The following is a 20,041-nucleotide window of genomic DNA, read 5'->3' as shown; positions in this document are numbered from 1 at the left end:
GGGCCGCCCCTCCCTGAGGCGATCGCCACCCGCCTCCCCGGTCGCCCTTTGATGACGCCACCCCACCTGGCGCCCATGACACCCCCTCTCCCCACACACCCCCCCTCTCTCCGCGGGGCTGGCTGCGCATGCGCACCAGGCGGGGCGCCGCGTCCCTTTCTCTCGCCCCTCTCCAGCCCCCCCGCGCCCTCCCCCCCACTCCTCACCTCCCCCCCTCCCTCCCCTCCCCTCCCAACGGCCGCGCGGGGCCGTTACCCGGCGGCCTCCCCTCACACAGCGCGGGGCGGGGCCGGGGGAGCCCCCTCAGGGCGGGCGGGGCGGGGGCGGCTGCTGAGGGCGAGGGAGCGGCCCGGCAGGGGGAGGCCCCCCCCGTCCCCCTCCTCCTCCTCCTCCTCCTCCTCCGCCTCCTCCTGCTGCTGCCGCCGCCCGGCCGCGGCTGGGGGCAGGGCTGAGGCCGCCGCCGCCGCCGCCGCCGCCGTGGGGGAGCGTGGCGAGGGCCCTGCCGCGCGTCTCGGTGCCCGGGTGAGCCCCATGCCGCCCCTCCGCCCGGCCGGCGGCCCCTAGCTGCCCTCACACCGCCCCCCCGGAGCCGCCGCAGCCGCGCAGGCCCCGTGCGTGAGAGGAGCGGGAGACATGGACCCCGAGCGGCCCCGCGGCGAGGATGGAGCCGGTGCGGGAGGGCAGGGCGCGGGCAGCGGCTGGGAGCAGAGGCTGAGCCCCGAGCTGCAGCAGGGCTACCGCATCCTGCGCGAGTTCCTGCTGGAGAAGCACCGGCCGCTGACAGCGCCGTTCCTGAAGCCGCTGGCGGATCCGGCGTCCATCAAGGAGGAAGGAGGAGGAGGAGGAGGGGGGGGTGACTCCCTCCCGGGGCATGGTGGCAGTCACTGCGCTCCCCCGGCGGGGATGTGGCTGCTGAAGATGGAAGAGAAATTCCTCGGTGGGCAGTACGCGGGGATAGCGGACTTCGTGGGGGACTTCCGGCTGATGCTGGAGACATGTTACCGGCTGCACGGCGTGGATCACTGGCTCTCCAAGCAGGCCCAGAAGCTGGAGATGATGCTGGAGCAGAAACTGGCGCTGCTGTCCCGGTAGGTGTAGAAAACTCTACAGCGGCTCTGGTGTACGCCGTTTGCATGAAGTACAACAGGAGGGTATGGGTTCACCACCACCCCCCCCCCCCCCCATAACATTTTTTTTTTTTTTTTTTGGTAGAACATAACCTTCTGTTCGTCTTTATGTAAAAAACACTATTTGGATCGCTTACTTAAAAACAAACAAACAGAAAAACATTTGAATGGTTCCCGGTAGGATGAAACATTCAAGCTTTCAGCACTTCTGCTAAGAAGAGTGGTGCTTACTGGGACCATTCAAATATTAAAAATGTTTTGGGAACACCAAAGATGGGCATGCTGAAATGCAAAATAGGGGTTAGCACTTCCTGACTAAGATTCTACTTCTGAAAGAAACCTTTTAGGACTATGGAGACACAGTTGCTTGGACAAGATGTCAAATGCTCCTTTCTTTCCTTTATGCTGGTAAAAGCAAGCGACGCTGCCCAAATTCTGTGTGACTGTCTCTTTAAAACTAATACCCTTCTCTGTTTCAAGTAGATGATACATTTTACATAGTAATTGTAGTCTGTGAATTTCTTACTGCCTTTGAGTAAGAATAAAATGCTGAGCTGAAGTGCTTCCTTTAAAATATGTAATTTAGTGTCAGAATGTATTTTGAAAATATGCATGATAAAACAGAAGGTAACACCTGGCATATTGTAGTTACAGGCTTACATAGCGAAATGGAAATTGTAATATGTTTAAACATGAATGCCTGGCAGGAGCTTGTTTCTCTGCCAAAGCAGCTGACCATGGAAGGTTTTCAAGCCATATTGTACAAAGCCCAATTTAAGTCACAACTGAAATACACGTTTTCTCTTGAATTTGACATAGGCACAGCTTAGTTGCATTAAAAATATAGTGGCTTCTTACAGTGAAAGGCCCAGCAGTCTTCCATGTGACTTAATGTTTTGCACGTTAAAGCTGAGATGTTTTTTTTTGGGAGAGGGTGAAAGTGAACAAGGAATGGTATTAGGAAATGCATAAAGCTGTCCATGTCCATCAAGCTTAAACTTGCTAGCAACACAGAGCCTTGATGCCAGCTGGTAAGAAGAACCTTGCCTCTATAGTGGGAACACTTGAATGCTGTGCAGAACTTAATTGAATAAGACACTGTGAACGTGTACTGTGCTGGTGTATTGGCCACCATGGTTTTGCATAACAGTAGCATTGGGACAATTTGGGAGTAGACAGGAGGAGCTGAACCTCTGACAGGGTGTGAAGTTTTACTCGAGAAAATTGGCAATATCAAATTTTACACAAATAAATAAATCCTCGTGTAAAGGAATTACTGATAGAAAATAAATAGCTAATCAAGCAGAGCTTGTAAGATTCACCCCAAGTTCATTTCTGTGTTGTGTGATGGCAATGTCTCAGCTGTGTTGAAGTGAAGGGTGTTTTGTGGAAGCCTTTGTTGAATGAAATGAGTTACTTACCGGACTTGATAGGACATGAGAGTGCTCAGTGCCTTTTTATTGAAAATTGCGTAAGTCAGTTTATGAGAGATGCTGTCAAATAGCAATATGTATATTTACTAAAAGAAAATTGCTGTTGTCATTCTTTCACAAAGGCACATTCTTTTGTTCTAATCAACAAGAGATATTAGACTAAAGGTTGTTCTACCTTGTTATATAGTGAGTCTTCCATTAACAATTCAGGGATTCGTAAGGAGTGTTTTGTGTTTTTTTTTTTTTTTTTTTTTTTTTTAATGTCTGTGTGTACTAGCTTGGAAAAAGTCTCTAAGATCTGTAGGAAATGGAAAGGATTATGGAATCTAGAAGTCTCAAAGTTCTTTTAAATTTTGTATCAGATAGTTTTATTTAACAGAATTAGTTTATTATTAAAATGAAATACAAGAAGTAGTTCTTGTAATGATCATCTTTGCTTCCTTTCAGATCAGTGTTTCGCTCAATGTTCCTTAACTACAGTAATGTTGACTGTGTGATTCTCAGATATTACAAGCCACAAAAAATTACCTCGGAGTGGAGGTTGATTTTGGGGGGCTGGATTTTATTTTTTTTCCCTCCTGTTTTCAGAGACTGTGATAGTGTCACTTCTCATAATAGCTGTGCTGCTGTACTTCGAAACATATAAGATGAAACATAATTGCAGAACCAACTTCATGGTGCAGTGGCCTACATCTTTAAATTTTTCAATTGAACTAAACTGTTTAAACAAAACAACAACAATAAATGCATATGTTTTCCTCAGTATTTTTAGGTGTCTTCTAGTTTCTTATCTGAAGTCTTGCGGAAGTATTTTCTTTCCAAATATTTATGGCTTGAAGTAGGAAATTCAATCTCCAAATAATATTTGGTTAATTGAGATAGGTATTCATCATCCTTAACAGATATGAAAACATCTTGTTATTTTATTTGTTTTAAGTTTTACATTTTCGTAAAGGAATTTTCAAATGGCAACTCTAGTGAATGGCAAGTGAACGATAACTGTTTTAGTCCTGAGTAAATATGTTTGATCTATCGATGGCGTTGAAGTACAGTTGGTAAGGGAAACTGTAATTGTAAGTTGACTTGTATTTTTCTTGTAGGCATTTAAGAGAGAAAACATCAATAGCAGTAACATCTAGAGGATGCTATGGGCAGGAAGATGAGAAAGGAACACCATGCACTTCAACAAGACGTCGTTCCACACCTCGCAATTTAGTAGGCTTGTCAGCGGGCATGTTCGAGTCCGTGATGGTTCAGGTTCTAAGGCAAGAGGAACAGCTGAGAGCAAAAGAAGAAAAAAGGTAAAAGGAAAAACTATTCTGTTCCATCTTGAAATAACCATATCATCTTAATTCTCTAACAGAGATAGCTCCTTGAGGCTCCCTTACATGACTAAACTTTGTAATGTTCTTTGTCTTTAGTTCCTGAATGAACCCAGACTTAGCCACAGTGCATCCACACATACAGGAATTTGTTTTTGCTTTACCACCTTGTTAAAAAAAATATATTAAAGCAGTATAATTTTCAAGGGTGCTATTATTTTCAGATTTTGATACTTTAAATAGTAACTGAAAGTATCCTCAACAATATTTCTGGCTAGCTCAGCCATGCTTATTGTACTTCTTCAGCTGTTTTACATGCAAAAATTAGGTAAAAAACTTCCAAAATTATCACAAAACTAGACTGTAGTTATGCTTGTTAGTGCTTCCTTCTCTGATAGCTTGAGGCAAATTAACTTTGCAAGCGCCATTCCTATTATCTCACCAATGTGGCACTTCACCTTGCCAGTTAGGTAACAAATTTACAGTGTGTACATAGTAAACTCTGTGGGATTTCGCAGTTTTAAAATGTCTTAAATTTAAGAGGTGTGTAATTCAGGCAGTTGTTTGTGGTGTGCTTCGTTTTGAGAAAATGAAGGTCATAAACATGTATACCTTAATAGTAATTTGAGAAACTGTTTCTGAATGTGAAGTGTGATGATAACTATTTGCTTTAGGAAGCAAATACATCCAACTTTTTCAAACTTCAGTTCTAGAGATTTTTCCCATATATAATCAATGCACTCTCATTTTGCGGGCTATCATCATTTTCAACAGATTTGAAGCCATACAGTTTGGCTGAGTTGATTGTGAGACTACTTCTTTCCTAGATACTATAGTGTCTTTCTTCTAATCTACCTCATGCTTTGCAAAAAACAAAGATCACTAGGGTTGTTATTTCTCTGGTAGAGTTCTTGTGAGCTGTGTTCAACTTTGTATTCAAGATACCAGAACTTGGTCATACAGGAATGAAAGAGGACATCCTAATCCATACAGTCTATAGAACCTATCTACTCAAGTTTTTTCCTTTCATACACTTGTGTTAAGCACATTCCTACAAAACTGTAATAATCACTGGTTACATCTGAATATACTGTAGCTGAATATACTCAGAAGTCCCAGATCCTGTGGGAAGGGTGCTCCATGGCACTGATCTTACAGAACCTTCTACAATAGCAGAAAAATTTCTTAACTAGCTTGCCTCCTTATGCGTTATGATTTTGCGCTATGACACTTACTAGTAAATAAAAACAATGTGTCAGTAAATAGCTGTTTGGATATTACTTGAACTATATTGATATACTCAAATAATCATGCTTTGGATATCTTTTCATTTTTTTTTTCTTATTTACTGACAGATTGACCCTGTAGTTACTTACACCTCTCTGTACCAGTTGCTTCTCAGCTCACTGTAATGCTCACCATAATGCAGGTGTTCAGCAAGTACATTGCGAAGATATTTTATAGAAAAAAAGATTTGGAAATTGTAAGGCCTATAAAATTAGCAGTACATGATTTATATCCACGTACTATTGACAACATGCGTAATTTTCCTTAGTATTTTTTATATATAGATGCACATTCTTGCAACACAAAGGTGAGACACCATTTTCCTTCAAAAATGTAGTGCAACTTGCTAAGCTTATTTTGGATTACTGATAAAATAATGGATTATGTTGAATATATTCATACCTGTTGTAAGGAAAAAATGGTTAATCAGTTTATTTTTTTAGAAATCTGACACACAAAGGTTAGTACTGAACAGGTACTATTCAAAAGAGCATGCAAGATTGCAGCCTTGGGTAGCTTACTGGAGTTTTCAGTGCCTTCCTTCTAGGTAACCCACAGCAGCATTCCATAGAGCTACAGAGTTCATCTGTTGGCAGGTGCCAGTTTTTACTGAATTTGCTTTTCAGTCTCTCTTCATTTTTTGTAACTCAGGTGAAGTTTCCTGAATTGAAATTGTTTATGTGTACTTAAAGCATGTCCTAAATTAGCAATGAAAACTTAAGCAAAAATGTGTGATAATGAACAATTATCCACCTGTTTTTCAGGCCACAAAATGTTAATGAGGAATTTATAATTGTTTTGATGTATTACAGTAATATTTATGGTGTAAACTGTATTCTTAGAAGTAAAGCACTACTTGTTTAGATACAGTTTATTTTATTGATTATTAATATTGATTGTTTCATTGAGTCTTTTATCACTGTTCCTAAAAAACTGAATGTCCAAATGTATTACTGTAAAATATGCTATCCCATATCTGAGTATAATTATGAAAGAATGTGATGCTCAACTCAAGTGGGTGAAGCAGTTAAGTTTTTAATTTCTAATGTACTGAACTTTTCTTTCCTCCCAGTCTTCCTGTGCTGATAATTTTTCCCATAATATTGTGTGTAATGTGGTAGTGTAATTTGTTTGTGTGTTGGCAAATTGGTTGTGTTTGGACAGGGATACCTGCTGTTTACCCTGTTTGAAACTGGGCAGTCTGACATACAAAAAAAGTACTTACTTTCTGGCTATGCAGCTGACTTGTCAGCATACATACTTTTTAGCTAATAAGCATAGTATTAGCTAAATAGCTTAGAATATTTAGCTGCCTGAGTTACATACTTCTAGCCTTAGGTGAGCAAGGTTGCTAATGCTGGAGCCTTGCTATAGAATTCAGCCTTGTGACTAAAGAAATGGTCAGTTGAGGTCCATATTAAAGTATAATCCTTTGCTTTAGATACTTCCTCTCATAAGGCACCGGAATCTTATGATGGTTTCTGTTGTTGTTGTTGGGTTATGTGTTTTTTTTTATTATAACAAGCTTTTCTTCAGTTGCATGTTTTGGAATAATATCCTAAAGTGTGATTCTTCTGTTCTTTTCTGTAGTTAATTTTGTAGAGATCCTACTCTGAATCTTTTTGTTATTTCTTATATACATGTAGGTACACTTTGTAGATAATTTTCTTCTTTCTTGTTGTCTATCCATTTCTTGCACAGTTTTTCATTTATTTATTTATTTATAACCTCCCCCAATTGATATATTTATTCATCATGGTAGATCCAACTTAGAAGATGCCTTTGCATTTCACTGTTTTACAGCTGGTAGTTTCTATATGGCAGTAAAAGCACTTTTTTTTTTTTTTTTTCCCAAGTACAATTAGAAAAAACATCTGATTTAGTTTTCTTGTCAATCTTACTTACGAGCTATCTTTTTGGTAAATTGTTCTAATGATCACAATATCAGATATCTTCTTTGAATGATTAGTTACGTTTCTTTGAAGTTCTACTCAGCTGCTTAGTTACATGCTACTTTAGTAGCATATTAATACAGATACTGACTTACATATTTGTTAACAATAATTGTGGAATTACTATATAATTGGAAATGCCTGCCTCTTTAGGGGCACTTAGATACCAAAGCATAGGTACAGATTCTTACTGGCATAGTTTTAAAACCCTAGTAAATAATAGAAAATAAACTGGTTTATTTCAATGGGAATTAAGTTTCTGTTTGGCTTTGGATTGTTGAAAATTATATGACGCACTTCAATGTCTTTATCACCTCTGGAAATGTGGTTCTTAATTTTCACACGTTTGCTAAAACATTTGAGGAATTTAGGTTGCAGGTCAATCATTTAAATTAGTAAATCTTTGCATTACGTGTACTTATAGAGTCTCGATTTTGCCTTTTATGAGGATGTTGTGAACAAGGAATGAACTGGTTTCTGTGAAAATATGCTGAATATGTGATAATGTGATGGAAGACTTTATGGGTATAGAATTGAAGTAACAAAAGCATTCCCGTATTTGTGTCCTCATAACCATTAAATGTTAATTTAATTTAGAATAATGCATAATATTACTATTTTGCTTTTAGCTTAGTAGTTTGTTTTTTAAAAGAATATTTGGAGAAGCCAATTATTGTAGAATTAAAACAACTTCCTGTACCTTGCAATCCAAGTTTGAATGTGTTACCTTTTAGCATAAAGCAGTATGCTTGCCATGTTTGGAGCTGTCAGACAAATAATATGGATTCATAACTGAAAAGAGTTACGAAAAATGATTCAACGTCTTAGCAGTCTTAGGAGTAAGTGGGGGAAAAAAGTATATCTATAATCTTGCCTCCTTTCACATACCAATGAAATTTGTTGTGGGAGAGAATTAATTAGCTGTTGAGGTGTGTCCGCTGACTTAAGGTAGAAAATGGTAAGAAACGTGGGGAGTTGTATCTGGACTCTGTTTTAGGTAATCCCTCTACCTGGAGAGCATGACTGCTGAGTTTTAAGGTCAGGTACTATGCTTTTATCCATTTGAGAGCTACAAAATAACTGCTACAGACATGTTCCAAGAATATTTTTTTTCTGTTCATGTGGAAATGTCAGCCTGACCTTAGGATAGTTTGTGTTATTATTATAAACACAGTGCAAGTCTGCAAACATCCCTGATAAATGTAAATAAAAGTAGGAAACAACAGTTTCTTAACAATTGCTGTCAGCATAAAAGCCAAATGTTTGTCCAGAGGATTTTTCAATGTTAGGATGTTTATCCTGCTAAATATCAAATGTTTTTTTTCTCTCTCTCCCCCCTCACTTCCTTTTTTTTTTTTTTTTTAAGGTGCTCACTTTACCTATGCAAGTTGTATTGTTGACTGTACTGGTTTATACACCTAAAATGGCAAGTGAGATTTCTGTCTTTAGGTCACATTCATTATATTTTTAAATCAGTACTACGAAGTGGGATTTGCCTTTAGATACCGTTAGTTATATGGTTTGATTAGTAATGTATTGGGAGAGTGAAGCTGGGAATTTACTGACCTATTTGCATTTTAATTTTATTTTACATGAATCCGTCTTATGCATTTGATTGGTACATTAACAACAGGGATGAACATAAGTGGTATTAAAAATTTCTGACCAAGTTTTGGTAACAAGTCACTTGAAATTTAATTGTTTATAGGAGAAAAAACTGTTAGTGGAATCTTTCTGTTACATGACACTTTAAACACACAGAGGATGCAAATTTTTATAGTTTGTGGTCATGGCATATTTCTCCTGCATGATACCAAAATGTGGACCAAACTAGTTTTATCACACTACTTGAGATTGACATATTTAGATATTACTTTGAGAACATGCTTATTCTTCATGCTAGAAACCACACGTAGGTTTACATCAAAGGAAAGATTTTAATATACCATTATTCTTTGGTTGAATTTGGAAAGCGTTGCTGCTTTAAACGGATATATGGCATTTATTAGATACTTACATATGAAGAGAAGTAATAGGAGGTTAGCAATCTGGAAATGAGGACACGAATTCCGTTATTAGTTCACATCAGTGATATGCACAGGTGACTGTTTCCAGCAGTGGTCAGTGACAGAAGCTTTAGAGGAAAAGATATGAGAAGTTTTGGAATAGGTCTGAAAAAAATAATCCTGTAGGTACCAATGTATGCTAATCCTATCTGCTCTGGTCATGCCTTGAGGCAAAAATGTTTGTTTACCATTTAAACATGGAAGTAAAATTCCTCCTATTACTAGTAATTCTTGATACTGTTACAGTTAACATGGATATCCTATTTGTCACTTTGGAACTAAATTAACATATCCTGTGTTCTAGTAAGTTAATTACCTTTAGCTTACTACCTGAAGTGGCGCAGCATTTTTTCCTCTTAATCTTGTTGCTTTTGAATGTAATGATGAATTTGCAAATAAAAGTAAATAGAAGTGCTCAATTAGTCTTTTCATATTAGTTTTGTATATTGCTATCATGTTTCCTCTTGCTAGTGGTTTGTATAGAGTCCAGGATTTTTCAGAAGTTTTACAGGACTCTGATTACTGATAACCTCTTTTTCTGAATACCCACTATTTCTGCTCTATCCTTTTTTAGATAGGGGGACCAGAACTGAATACAGTTTTTCAGGTGAGGGAAAACCATTTATTAATATAATGATGTTTTATTTCTAGTGTTATTTTCCATCACATTCTTCATGCATCCTGATATTTGTTTCCTTTTTGACCACCATTGCACACAAACTAGTAACAAGCCTATTCCTTGGAGAGAAATTCACATTCTTGTGTTTGAATGAAGCACTTAAGTTAGGTGTTCATATTTGTATACTGAAGAAGGGAGTTAAAAGGTAGGTGACATGACATAAGCTACAGGGCAATAATTTGAAAGTAAGTTATCTGGCATTTGTTTTAAGAGATTTTTATATGGGTAGGTGACTATTAAAATGCTGGTTTTTGGTAATACTGAATCCTCGCAAAAAGGAGAGACATGGGGTCTAAAGGGGATACATGTTAAAAATAGAAAAATTAATAAATAATTTAGCACATCTAAGCTGCTGCTATCTGCCATTTTTTTCTTAGTGTTCCCCTTTTTAAACTAGTGGTGATGAGAAACAAGAGTCTATAATTTCCCATTTTGGTGCAGTGGTGCATTGTGTAATACACAACTAAATGAAAATTTTATGTATTGTGTTCTTTATAACTTCAAAATGTGTTTGTCATGCTGTAGTTCTGATCTGTTTTTCTTCCAGTTTCTTTTAATCCACCTGATACCTAAATTTTTGTTAACTTTCTCCTAATAGGATGAGAGAGCAAGAAAGAAAAGAAGCAGAAGAAGCTAGTCAGAAAGAAATAGAAGAATGGGAAAAGTCACTTTTAGCTCAAGCAGCACCTACAAGGATGGAGACAATGTGGGAGATTCCAGCTATTGGTCATTTCCTTTGTTTAGCACAACAGATTTTAAACCTACCTGAAATAGTGTTCTATGAATTGGAACGTTGTCTTCTGATGCCTCAGTGTAATGCTTTTTTATCTAAAATAATGACTTCTTTGTTAAGTCCACCTCATCGCAGATCTACATTACATCGCAGGCCAACACTTTCTTACAGGACTTGGGAAGCAGCACTCAGACAGAAAGTCCAACACTGGTATAATGTTGTAGGGCAGACTGACAATCCTAATAGCTCTGCAGAAAAACTTGGATTGTGTCCCCAGTTTTTTAAAGTCCTTGGAGAAGTTAATCCCTTACAGGAAAAACCATTTCATGAACTACCATTCTACCAAAAAGTGTGGCTGCTAAAAGGTCTCTGTGATTTTGTGTATGAAACACAAAAGGATGTTCAGGATGCTGTTCTAGGACAGCCTATCCATGAATGCAGAGAAGTAATTCTTGGTTATGACTACTTGGAGAATGCTTATGTTCATTTTCCACAGTTCTGTGGTGCAGATGTTCGGATTTACAAACAAAAACCTTTTCGGGCTCCTGAATTCCCATCCCCTCCCATCAAAGTAAAAAGAGTGCCACGTATTAAAGTGGAGAAAGCAAAACATGACTACGTAAGGAAAAGCAATGGGGATGTCAGCTCTGGTGGTAGAGAAGAGCTGCTGCCTTGTTCTAAGACAGAAGCAGGGAAATGTGTGGATTCCACTGTTAGCTGTCCAGAAAAAGAAAAATGTTTAGATAGCTTTAGTGTCACTACAGAGATTAAGATTAACTGTGAAATGAAGACCTCAGGAGTCAGTGACATCAAAAAAACTGGTTGTTATAAAGAGAACTTGAGAAATTTAATTGGTTCAGGAGAGATTGTTGGCATGGCTGGTGACTTTAGTTCAGGAGAAAGAAGACCTGCAGAGAATGGGCAAGGTTGTGCTGAAATGGCCAGAGTAACAGTTGAGATCAGTCCATTCAAAGAGAACACGCTGAAAGCTTGCCAAGTCCTTGTCAATGGCACTCATAATGACCAAGAAATAGATTACCACAAATCTGCTAAAGAAACAGTGCTGGAGAACTCACTTCAAAATAATAAGAAACTAAGTAAGTTGCGGGCAAAAAAGAAGAAAAAGAAAAAAAAGAAGTTGAAGGATATTCTAAATGAAAATCTACAGAAAAAAATTGATGACTTGCAAAGAAGGCGTGAAATTCATCTTCATCCATTCAAATCTTACAAATCTGAGATCCAGAGCAAGTTGTTCATAATCAAAAAGAAAGCAAAACACAAGAAGCACAAGTCTGGTAAGTTGATGCTTTTTACCCATCATAAAAATTAGGGGGTTACTGATTTGTTTTGAACTTTCCTTCTTAGATTTGTCAGTATTTTGTTTCGTGAAATGGGACAGCATTATTGTGTGGTGATGTTCTGATATTAATTTTAGTGTGACTGCTTCCCATTCAATAACATAAGCATATAAAACAGGCTCATCAGGTAATTAAACCATGATTCATTTCTATAATTTATCTAGAGAGAACATAACTCATTGGAAGAGTTTGTGTATTACAAAACATATTTAGGAGAATGAATCTGAATGAATTAGCTTCAGAGAGTAGCGTGAAGTTACTCTATGCTATGGCATATCACATCAGTTTTGGCAATATTCTTTTTCTGATATTACTGCTTTATCCAGGTTCCAGAGAAATGTAGAGTAATTGCATGAGATCATGATTCTAAAGCTGTTACTGCTAGAGCTGTGCAGTCTTAGGTCACCAAACAATACTGTATTGACTGTGGGCCTGATAATATTCCTGCTTAGTCAAACAATTGAGATTAAAATGCTATTTGCATAAATACTCTATGACAGATATGGACAGTATCTTGTTAAGTGTTTTAGGTGGGTGATACATAGATCAGATTTCAGTTATCTTTAAAACAATCTTAAAATAGTGAAGTCACAAACTTGTTGAGTCAGTTCAAACTGTCTGTTAGATGCTGTGTTTTTGATGTTATGTGAACCACCGTAAGCTTCATCTGCTGTCCTGTTGAGTCTTAAGCTACCTGGGTAAGGTTTTAGCAGACGGCTTCAAACACTGTATTTTAGGATGCAACAGGCCTGGTTTCAGAACAGTGTAGACTGGTAGGTGAAATACTGTTTTTTAGCTGCAAAACAGTGAGACAAAAGCAAAAAACTGTGTTTAAAAAAATAAAGCATCTTTTAAAGAGAATTCAGTGAACTGTTGCCAATGCATTTTAGCTAGAGCTTGAGTGGAAATTTAAAGCTAAGAAAACAGGTTATATTTTAGATGTCAAGTCTTTGTGCAGAATACCCAAACAGCTGTTTTACCATGTAAATCAGAAATTCCTCCTTCCAAAAAATGTCAATGCCACATCTAACCATAAATTTAAGAGTTATAATTTTTCAAATATGTAGTATTTAGCAAAAATAATGTATTTTGCATTCAATTTTGTTACTGCTAGCTCTCCAAATGTATTACTGTTTTCATCTTAAAAACAGACAGCAAAATAAGTAACAGTCCAAATTGCAAGTAAGAGCCTTTTCAGTAAGGGAAAAAAAGGGACGGCGACCATTTTTTTTTTCTTTTTTTTTTTTTTCTGAGGAAGTATTTAAATCATGTCACTTTCTTCACTGGAGGTCTTATTTTATGTTGCATGCCTAAAAATCTACTTCCTATGAATTACGCAGTGCTGAGAACAAATAGAATGTTTATTTTTTTATAGACTATGTTTGAGAGACTACTACCATTAGCAATATTTGTCATATTTGGAAGTAGCTTTTGAAGTTAATTGATAGAGGTGAGGTTTACTGTGATAACTGCTTTTCTTATGTCATTAACAAAAATATGAGAGGTTCAAAAAAGGTTCCTGTTTTCCTCAGTCTTGTTACTTGGTATACTTAATAGCATGTTAGCAGAATTCTTTTATAGTTACAAGTTGTTTTGTTATTAAGGATGAAGGAAAAAGAAATTGAAGTGCTGTTAGATGAACTGTAAATGCTGACATGACTTTTTTTAAAGAAATGCATAATTAACAGTTCTCAGAGAACAAATGTGTTTATATATCTGGTATATATTTGATGATGTAATTTCCGAATATTTTATTATTTTAACTTCTAATTTGCGGTCTCTAACATTAAAGAATTCTTGATCTTGAGTAGATCAAAAACTTAATCCTGCACTGCTGGTGGAAACTGTAATGCTCATTCTAATATACTGAATAGCAATTCCTGACTATAGACAGGTCTTCCAGTTCTAATTCCTGTCTTTAACTGATACTCTCTCAAAAGAGAACCTTCTTCCAGTCAGTTTTCGTTTTTGTATGTTGTGTTTGGTGCACTGGATAGTAAAAGTAAAGATGGAAATTCCTGGCTTTTCCTTATTCCTCACATATATTAACCAGTATAGCTAGAGCTTGGATTTCACAGTATCTTAATTCCAAGACTTATCTATAGTTGGTCCAATACTGGATTGTAATGGAGATGATTTATCCAATTATCATTTTTATGCTTTACACTGCGTTTTATTAGAAAGTATTTTCATATTCACAGTTCACACACTTTACACCACAAAAACTATGTCAGTTAAAACATTTGTTCTTTCAGTTGTAATATGTGTCTTCTTCATGAATGAAGAGTAAATTCATCAGTAGGATGCTATGTGCTGCTGTTTTTCCAATTCCGTATTTTGTCATAAGGAGCTTAATGTCACCAGAGGTAACTTAATGCAGGAAACAATTCCTGTATATTTTTAAGTTTCTGTAACAGTAGACCAGTATCTACTGAGAAATAATGCAGTTAGTCATCTGAGCTTAGGTTTTAATTATATGTATTTTTGTTGTCAGAGAACACTGTGGGTGTAGAGTTACTCCCTTTCATTGTCACTTTCAAACAGGAAGAAAAGAGTGTTTGTACAGGAGGAAGTCCCGAAGAGATGAGCAAAGCTTTCTGCTGTGTGTTCTAATGGTGCTTACTTGGAGTTTTGCTACTTCAACGCAGAGCTCTTGTGTCATTGAATGACAAATCATGGAGATTCCTCTCTTCCACTTTGAATTTTCCTGTCTAACGACTTGATATACTGTATAGTCCCAAATTATGCTGACATGGCATCTCTGTTTCCATTCCAATGGAGAATGCGAGACATTGTTTGTCATCTGTAGGTGACAGGCAGTCCTGAGCATGATATCAAAGGTCCTGCAAATTTGGTACTCTTTTGCCTTTCATCTCTTGATCTTTTGGGGATTTCCCTTGTTATTCTGACCTTGCTGGAGGAAAATTTTCCTAGAGGATTGCAGATCTATATGATAGTTTACCTTCCTATGCTTGTGAAATCTCCATTAGTCCTACATGTATTAGGCTGAACTGGATAGGAGAGGATTAGATTGGAGAAATGAACTCATGATGATGCTATGCAACAGAAATTGCTTCTTACTGTTTTGTCATTTTTAAGGCTAAATAGTATTCCTCAATGCTCTTCTAAAACTTTATTTTTTCTTTGACAATATCCTTTCAGTGTAGAACAGTGAAAGTGACTTGTTTAAACCTCTTCTGAATTCACAAAAATACTGATTTAAATATGCTCATAGCAATCATTGCTCTTTTCTGCCTCTTATACTTTCAAGGAACTTAGTACAAATCATCAGAAATGGGAAAGTGAGTACCTTTCCTTAATTTTTGACAAGTCATTTTTTTTGGATGGATTTTTCTAAGGCAGCCAAATTTGAATTACAGTTCATGTTTCAATTAACGTGATTGCCAAATTACTGACTTGCTGTAGCAGTGGTCAGGGGACACCCAAAACATGGTGTTTATGAATATAGATTGGCTGGGTAGGTTTTAGCTGAAAACCTTGCATAACTACTGTGAGCAAAACTTAATGGAGAACATGACCATGTTTTATCTGTTGCCACAGATATGGTGGTACTTTACGTGTTATGAAATGGAAGATGTAATCATGTTGTCGAATCTGTATCTTTGATTCAAGGCTGTGATTATTACTGTGCCAGTGTTCTGAGTCAGTATTGCAGACAGGGTAGTACTGAATATGAGGGGATGTATAATCTCTGAAGTCAGACTTTGACTTCCCACATCTTCACACCCAGAAGGTAATAACATTCTTCTGGGAAGCTCAATGTTTGTCTTGCTGTACATGTAGACAAGGAGTGAAAAGGCATCTGAAGAGCAAACATTCTTATCTTTCAAGAAGGTGATGAGTTATAAATGGTTGACAAGTGAACGTCTGTGATAGAAGGACAGACTCATGAGGGTAGTTCCATAAGCAACTAGCATGTTGGATATCCATTTAAAATAGTTATTACTGGATTTAGATGAATTAGGATGTAAAACATGATTTGGATGGTGTCAATAGTAATAGGCTTGTTGCATCTCGACAGCTATGCTGAAGTGGATCATGGGGAACAGCAAAGCTTGCAGTGCAGAGCACAATATAAAAGCACAAGAATTTTAACTGTGTACTTGAAACAGGGATTGGATGAAATTCAAAATATCCAGAGGGCTGAGAAAACAGGAGGGATGAGAGGCTGCTTTGATGTGCCTGAAGCAGATGTTGAAGTGTAATTTCAGTCTCTTACATTACAGTTGGTGTAGAAAACCCCAACATAACACACATCTGCTGTAATTTCAGTAATTTCTACAAACATGATCCTTTAGAAGAACCTTAATGAAAATTCTATACCCTATACTTGTGCTCCAAAAGGTTAATAGCAATCTATCTGTTTAAACTTTATTTTACTGTATTTTTATTTCATTAGAGTTGTTTGTTTGTTTTTTTAAGTATTTGGGTATTTTTTTTTATACACAAAACTTAAAAAACAAATGAGATAAAGCTCTACCTGAATGTGAATGAATTAATTTAACATAGTTAAATTAGAGCAGTTTTGTAGTATGTGGTATGCTGTCCTTGGGGGTTTTGTCTTCACCTTTGTCTTCAGAGTGGAAAAAACTTTGTTGTAATGGTGTCTTGCCTCTGTATCGGGAACAGCCCATTAACATTGTTGAAAACTTTTAAGGTGGTGTTCTACAAATATTTGTGGTTTCTTTTCTTTTGCAAGTTGTAACAGTGTTCTTGATGCATTAAGCAGCAGTGTCTGTCAACTTTAATAAACCTGGAAACATGTACAATTGGGTTTACTTCCATTGTTCTGTAAGTCAGCATTTTTAATGCACTTGTTCAGACCTGTGGTGCTGTTTTAACTATATAAAAGCATATGCAAGGTCAATGTGGAAGATTCAAAAGTCTGTAGTAATGCTTCATTTTCCAGATCATTGTGTGTTGTTTTATGAAATGAGAGATGCTGGGGTCAAGAAAAAATATTAGGAGAGCAATAAGAAAGCAATACATGTTCAGATCTTGCTAAACCTTTGAAAGACGTAGTATTTCTTATAAATTTGCAAAGAGGAAAACTTGCTGTTTTATTGATTTGGGAACAGTGGAGTTGGAACTAGAATGCAATGAAGAAACAGGAATTTATATATATTTATATATATATATATATAAATATATATATAAATATATAACAGTTTAATGTTAAAATCACCTATCTTCTGGGGAAATAGGCTGTGCTGCATATGCTGCAAAAATTGCATTACTACTCTATGATGATGTCATTTTATAATTTGAAGCACTGATTGACATTGTCAAACAGGAGCCATAAGGTCTTGAACATTCATAATGAAGTTCTACACGATTTTTAGAAATATTCGCAAGTCAAGATGATTTACATTATGATAACTATAAATGAGTTGTATTGCTCTTGCTGAGGTAATTTACAAATGTCAAGAGCATTTCTAAGAATTTTTTCAGAGCTGGCTAAAGGGCTCTTCTAATAAAATATTGATTTCCAGTAAATCTTAGAACAGAAGTGTTCAAACAGTATACTATTTAAAAGGAATACATGTAAAAGATCTGTAGATGTGAACTTTTTTTCACTTTCAGCAACGACTTTGTCAAACAAATGACTTGATCAGAAATCATAAATCTGTAGAATCACAGAATGGTGCAGGTTGGAGTGCTCCTGTGGAAGACATCTTTTCCAACCTCTGTGGTCAGGCAGAGTCACCCAGAGCAAGTTGTCCAGGATGTTGTCCAGGTGAATGTTGAAGATCTACAAGAAGAGAGACTCCACAACCTCTCTAGCCAACCTGTGCAAGTACTTGGTCACCTGCACAGTTCAAAAAATAATAATAATTTACTGATGTTCAGGCAGAGTCTCCTGTGTTTCATTTTGTGCCCATTGCCTCTTGTCTTGTCACTGCACAGTAATGAAATGAGCCTGGCTATGTTTTTTTCACTATCACTCTAAGGATTTATATACATTGGTAAGATCTCCCCTGACCCTTTTCTGTAGACTGAACAATCACATTTTTCTTAGCTATTCCTCATAGATGAGGTGCTCCAGTCATTCCATTTCTGTGGCCCTTAATTTGACTCTCTTCTCCGTGTCTGTCTGGCTAGAACTGGCCCCCATGCTCCAGGTGCAGGTTCACCAATGCTGAGCAGAGGGGAAGGGTGACCTCTCACCACCTGCTGGCAACCATTTGCTGCAAAGGCAAGCTGTCTCTTGTTCAGTTGGGTATCCACCAGGAACCCCAGGGCCTCTTCTGCCAAGCTGCTTTGCACCTGGGTGCCTGGGGTTGTTCCTGACCAGGTGCAGGTCTTTGCACTTCTTGTTGAATTTCCTGAGCTTCCTGTCAGCCCATTTCTCCAGCTGTCAAGGTCCCTCTAGGTGGCAGCATGACCCCTGGCATGTTCACTGCTGCTTCCAGTTCTGAGAGGGTACACCACAGCCATCATCCAGAATGTTAATGATGATGTTGACCAGTATTGCCCCCAGCATTAACCCGTGGTGTTACCATTACCACCAGTTACTGGCCCCGAAGTAGACTTCGTTCCACTGGTCACCACCTGCTTGGCCTGGCCATTCAGCCAGTTTTCAGTCCACCTCACTGTCTGCCCATCTGCCCCACAAATCAGCAGCCTGTCTCTGAGGACCTTTTGGGAGGCAGTGTCGAAGGCCTTCCTGAAGTTCAGGTCGACAACATCCACTGCTCTCCCCTCATCTGTGAAGCTGGGCATTTTGTTGCAGAAGTTTATCAAGCTGGCCAAGCATGAATCCCTGCTGACTGGATCGTTAGATGAGGAAAGAAATGATGAAGGAAAATCAATAACAATCAGCACTTAACTATAAGTCAGAAATCATCCTATCTCTTGGAATTGAGATTAGAACAGATGATACCTCAAATCAGAAGTAATTCACTGAAGTTGTATTTCTTCTGCTTCATTCACTCTGATGATCACCATTAATTTAGAATTTTAAATTAAAAAGCAGTGATGTAAAAATTGTTCACTTTTGAGTTATTTTTGTTCATTTATTCTTTGTTTGTTTTATTAAATACTGTCTTTAACTAAGGACTTGAGTGACACATGAAACCAGGAATACATTGTTTCGAGCAGAATTTCAGTGAGTGCCCTCCCTAGAACATTCAGTTACTTTGAAATCAACTTTTCAGAGAACAGCATTTATTTCATATTTACTTCATTGCTTTCAGCTACCTCTGTTACTGGCTTATGCTGATGCTCAGTGTACAGGTTTCCTTCATCATCCTTCAAACTTCATAACTTGTCCACTGGGACAGGTATCCTAGTTAACATATTCAAGTTGTTTGGTATCCAGGTTAATGTTACTTGTGTGTGCTTAATACAGTTTCCAGCTTTTAGGGGTGAGCTTGGGCTTGCTCTGTGGGGAAAAAAAAGGTATTTTCCTGCATTCCTGCCACAAGATGGAGTTTGTTTCCATAAAAAAAAAGGGGGTGTGATAGCTAAAGTGTCACACCACTGCACTGTCCCTTATTGTAGATTGAAAGCATATTGGCAGTGTACTTGTTTCAGTTTGATGTTCAAGTTGTCGTGTCAGCAGGTGAAGTCAGGAAAAGTACCAGTTCAGCTTTTGTGCTGTGATGCTACCATCCCTGAGTGTAGGTTGGTGTCACATTATTGGAGAGAAATACTATCTCAAATTCCTAGAGAGTTTTTATTTTCTATCCATAGATAACTGAATTCTATTTTATTTTAGGTTAAAATGTTGCAGTTAGCTTGAAAAATAAGATGTTTATTTCCCCCCTCTATTCTCTGGTCGAGAATGAAAGGAACACTCATTTGTTGCACATTCTTGATTTGTTCAGTGAACATGGAAGGACACTTGCCTTAGATATCTGTAGTTGTCCCTTCCCTAACCTCACAAATGGCTTAGCTCTGTCCGTATTGGAAGTGGAATACAAAGAGCTGATCCCCTCCTGCAGTATGACAGGGGAAGAGAGATGAGAGTTGCAACTTCTGTCCAAGGTAAGATGTCTCATATCCTCTTTTCCTCTGAAAGGAAACCCAAGTGAGATATGGAGCCTGTTGGAAGAATCAGT

General features: G+C 37.9%; 1 protein-coding gene across 4 annotated transcripts in view; it reads left to right on the top strand.

The window, feature by feature from the left end:
- Positions 1 to 230: 230 nt before the first annotated feature.
- Positions 231 to 20,041, top strand: part of BRD10 (bromodomain containing 10) — a 59,509-nt gene continuing 39,698 nt past the window's right edge. For 3 of the 4 annotated variants that reach the window (XM_027446137.3, XM_038170245.2, XM_038170244.2), the window contains exons 1-3: positions 231 to 1,088; positions 3,661 to 3,861; positions 10,465 to 11,894. In XM_027446137.3, the coding sequence (XP_027301938.2) occupies positions 634 to 1,088; positions 3,661 to 3,861; positions 10,465 to 11,894 (2,086 nt within the window). In that variant the 5' untranslated portion in view covers positions 231 to 633. Of the gene's footprint in view, positions 1,089 to 3,660; positions 3,862 to 9,761; positions 9,795 to 10,464; positions 11,895 to 20,041 lie in introns of those variants that run through there. The other variant, XM_038170246.2, reaches the window with a different exon arrangement.

This window comes from Anas platyrhynchos, chromosome Z (assembly GCF_047663525.1).
Source record: "Anas platyrhynchos isolate ZD024472 breed Pekin duck chromosome Z, IASCAAS_PekinDuck_T2T, whole genome shotgun sequence".
Lineage (NCBI taxonomy): Eukaryota > Metazoa > Chordata > Aves > Anseriformes > Anatidae > Anas > Anas platyrhynchos.
Note: the sequence above shows the minus strand (reverse complement) of the source record. Positions and strands in the feature narration are given on the sequence as shown.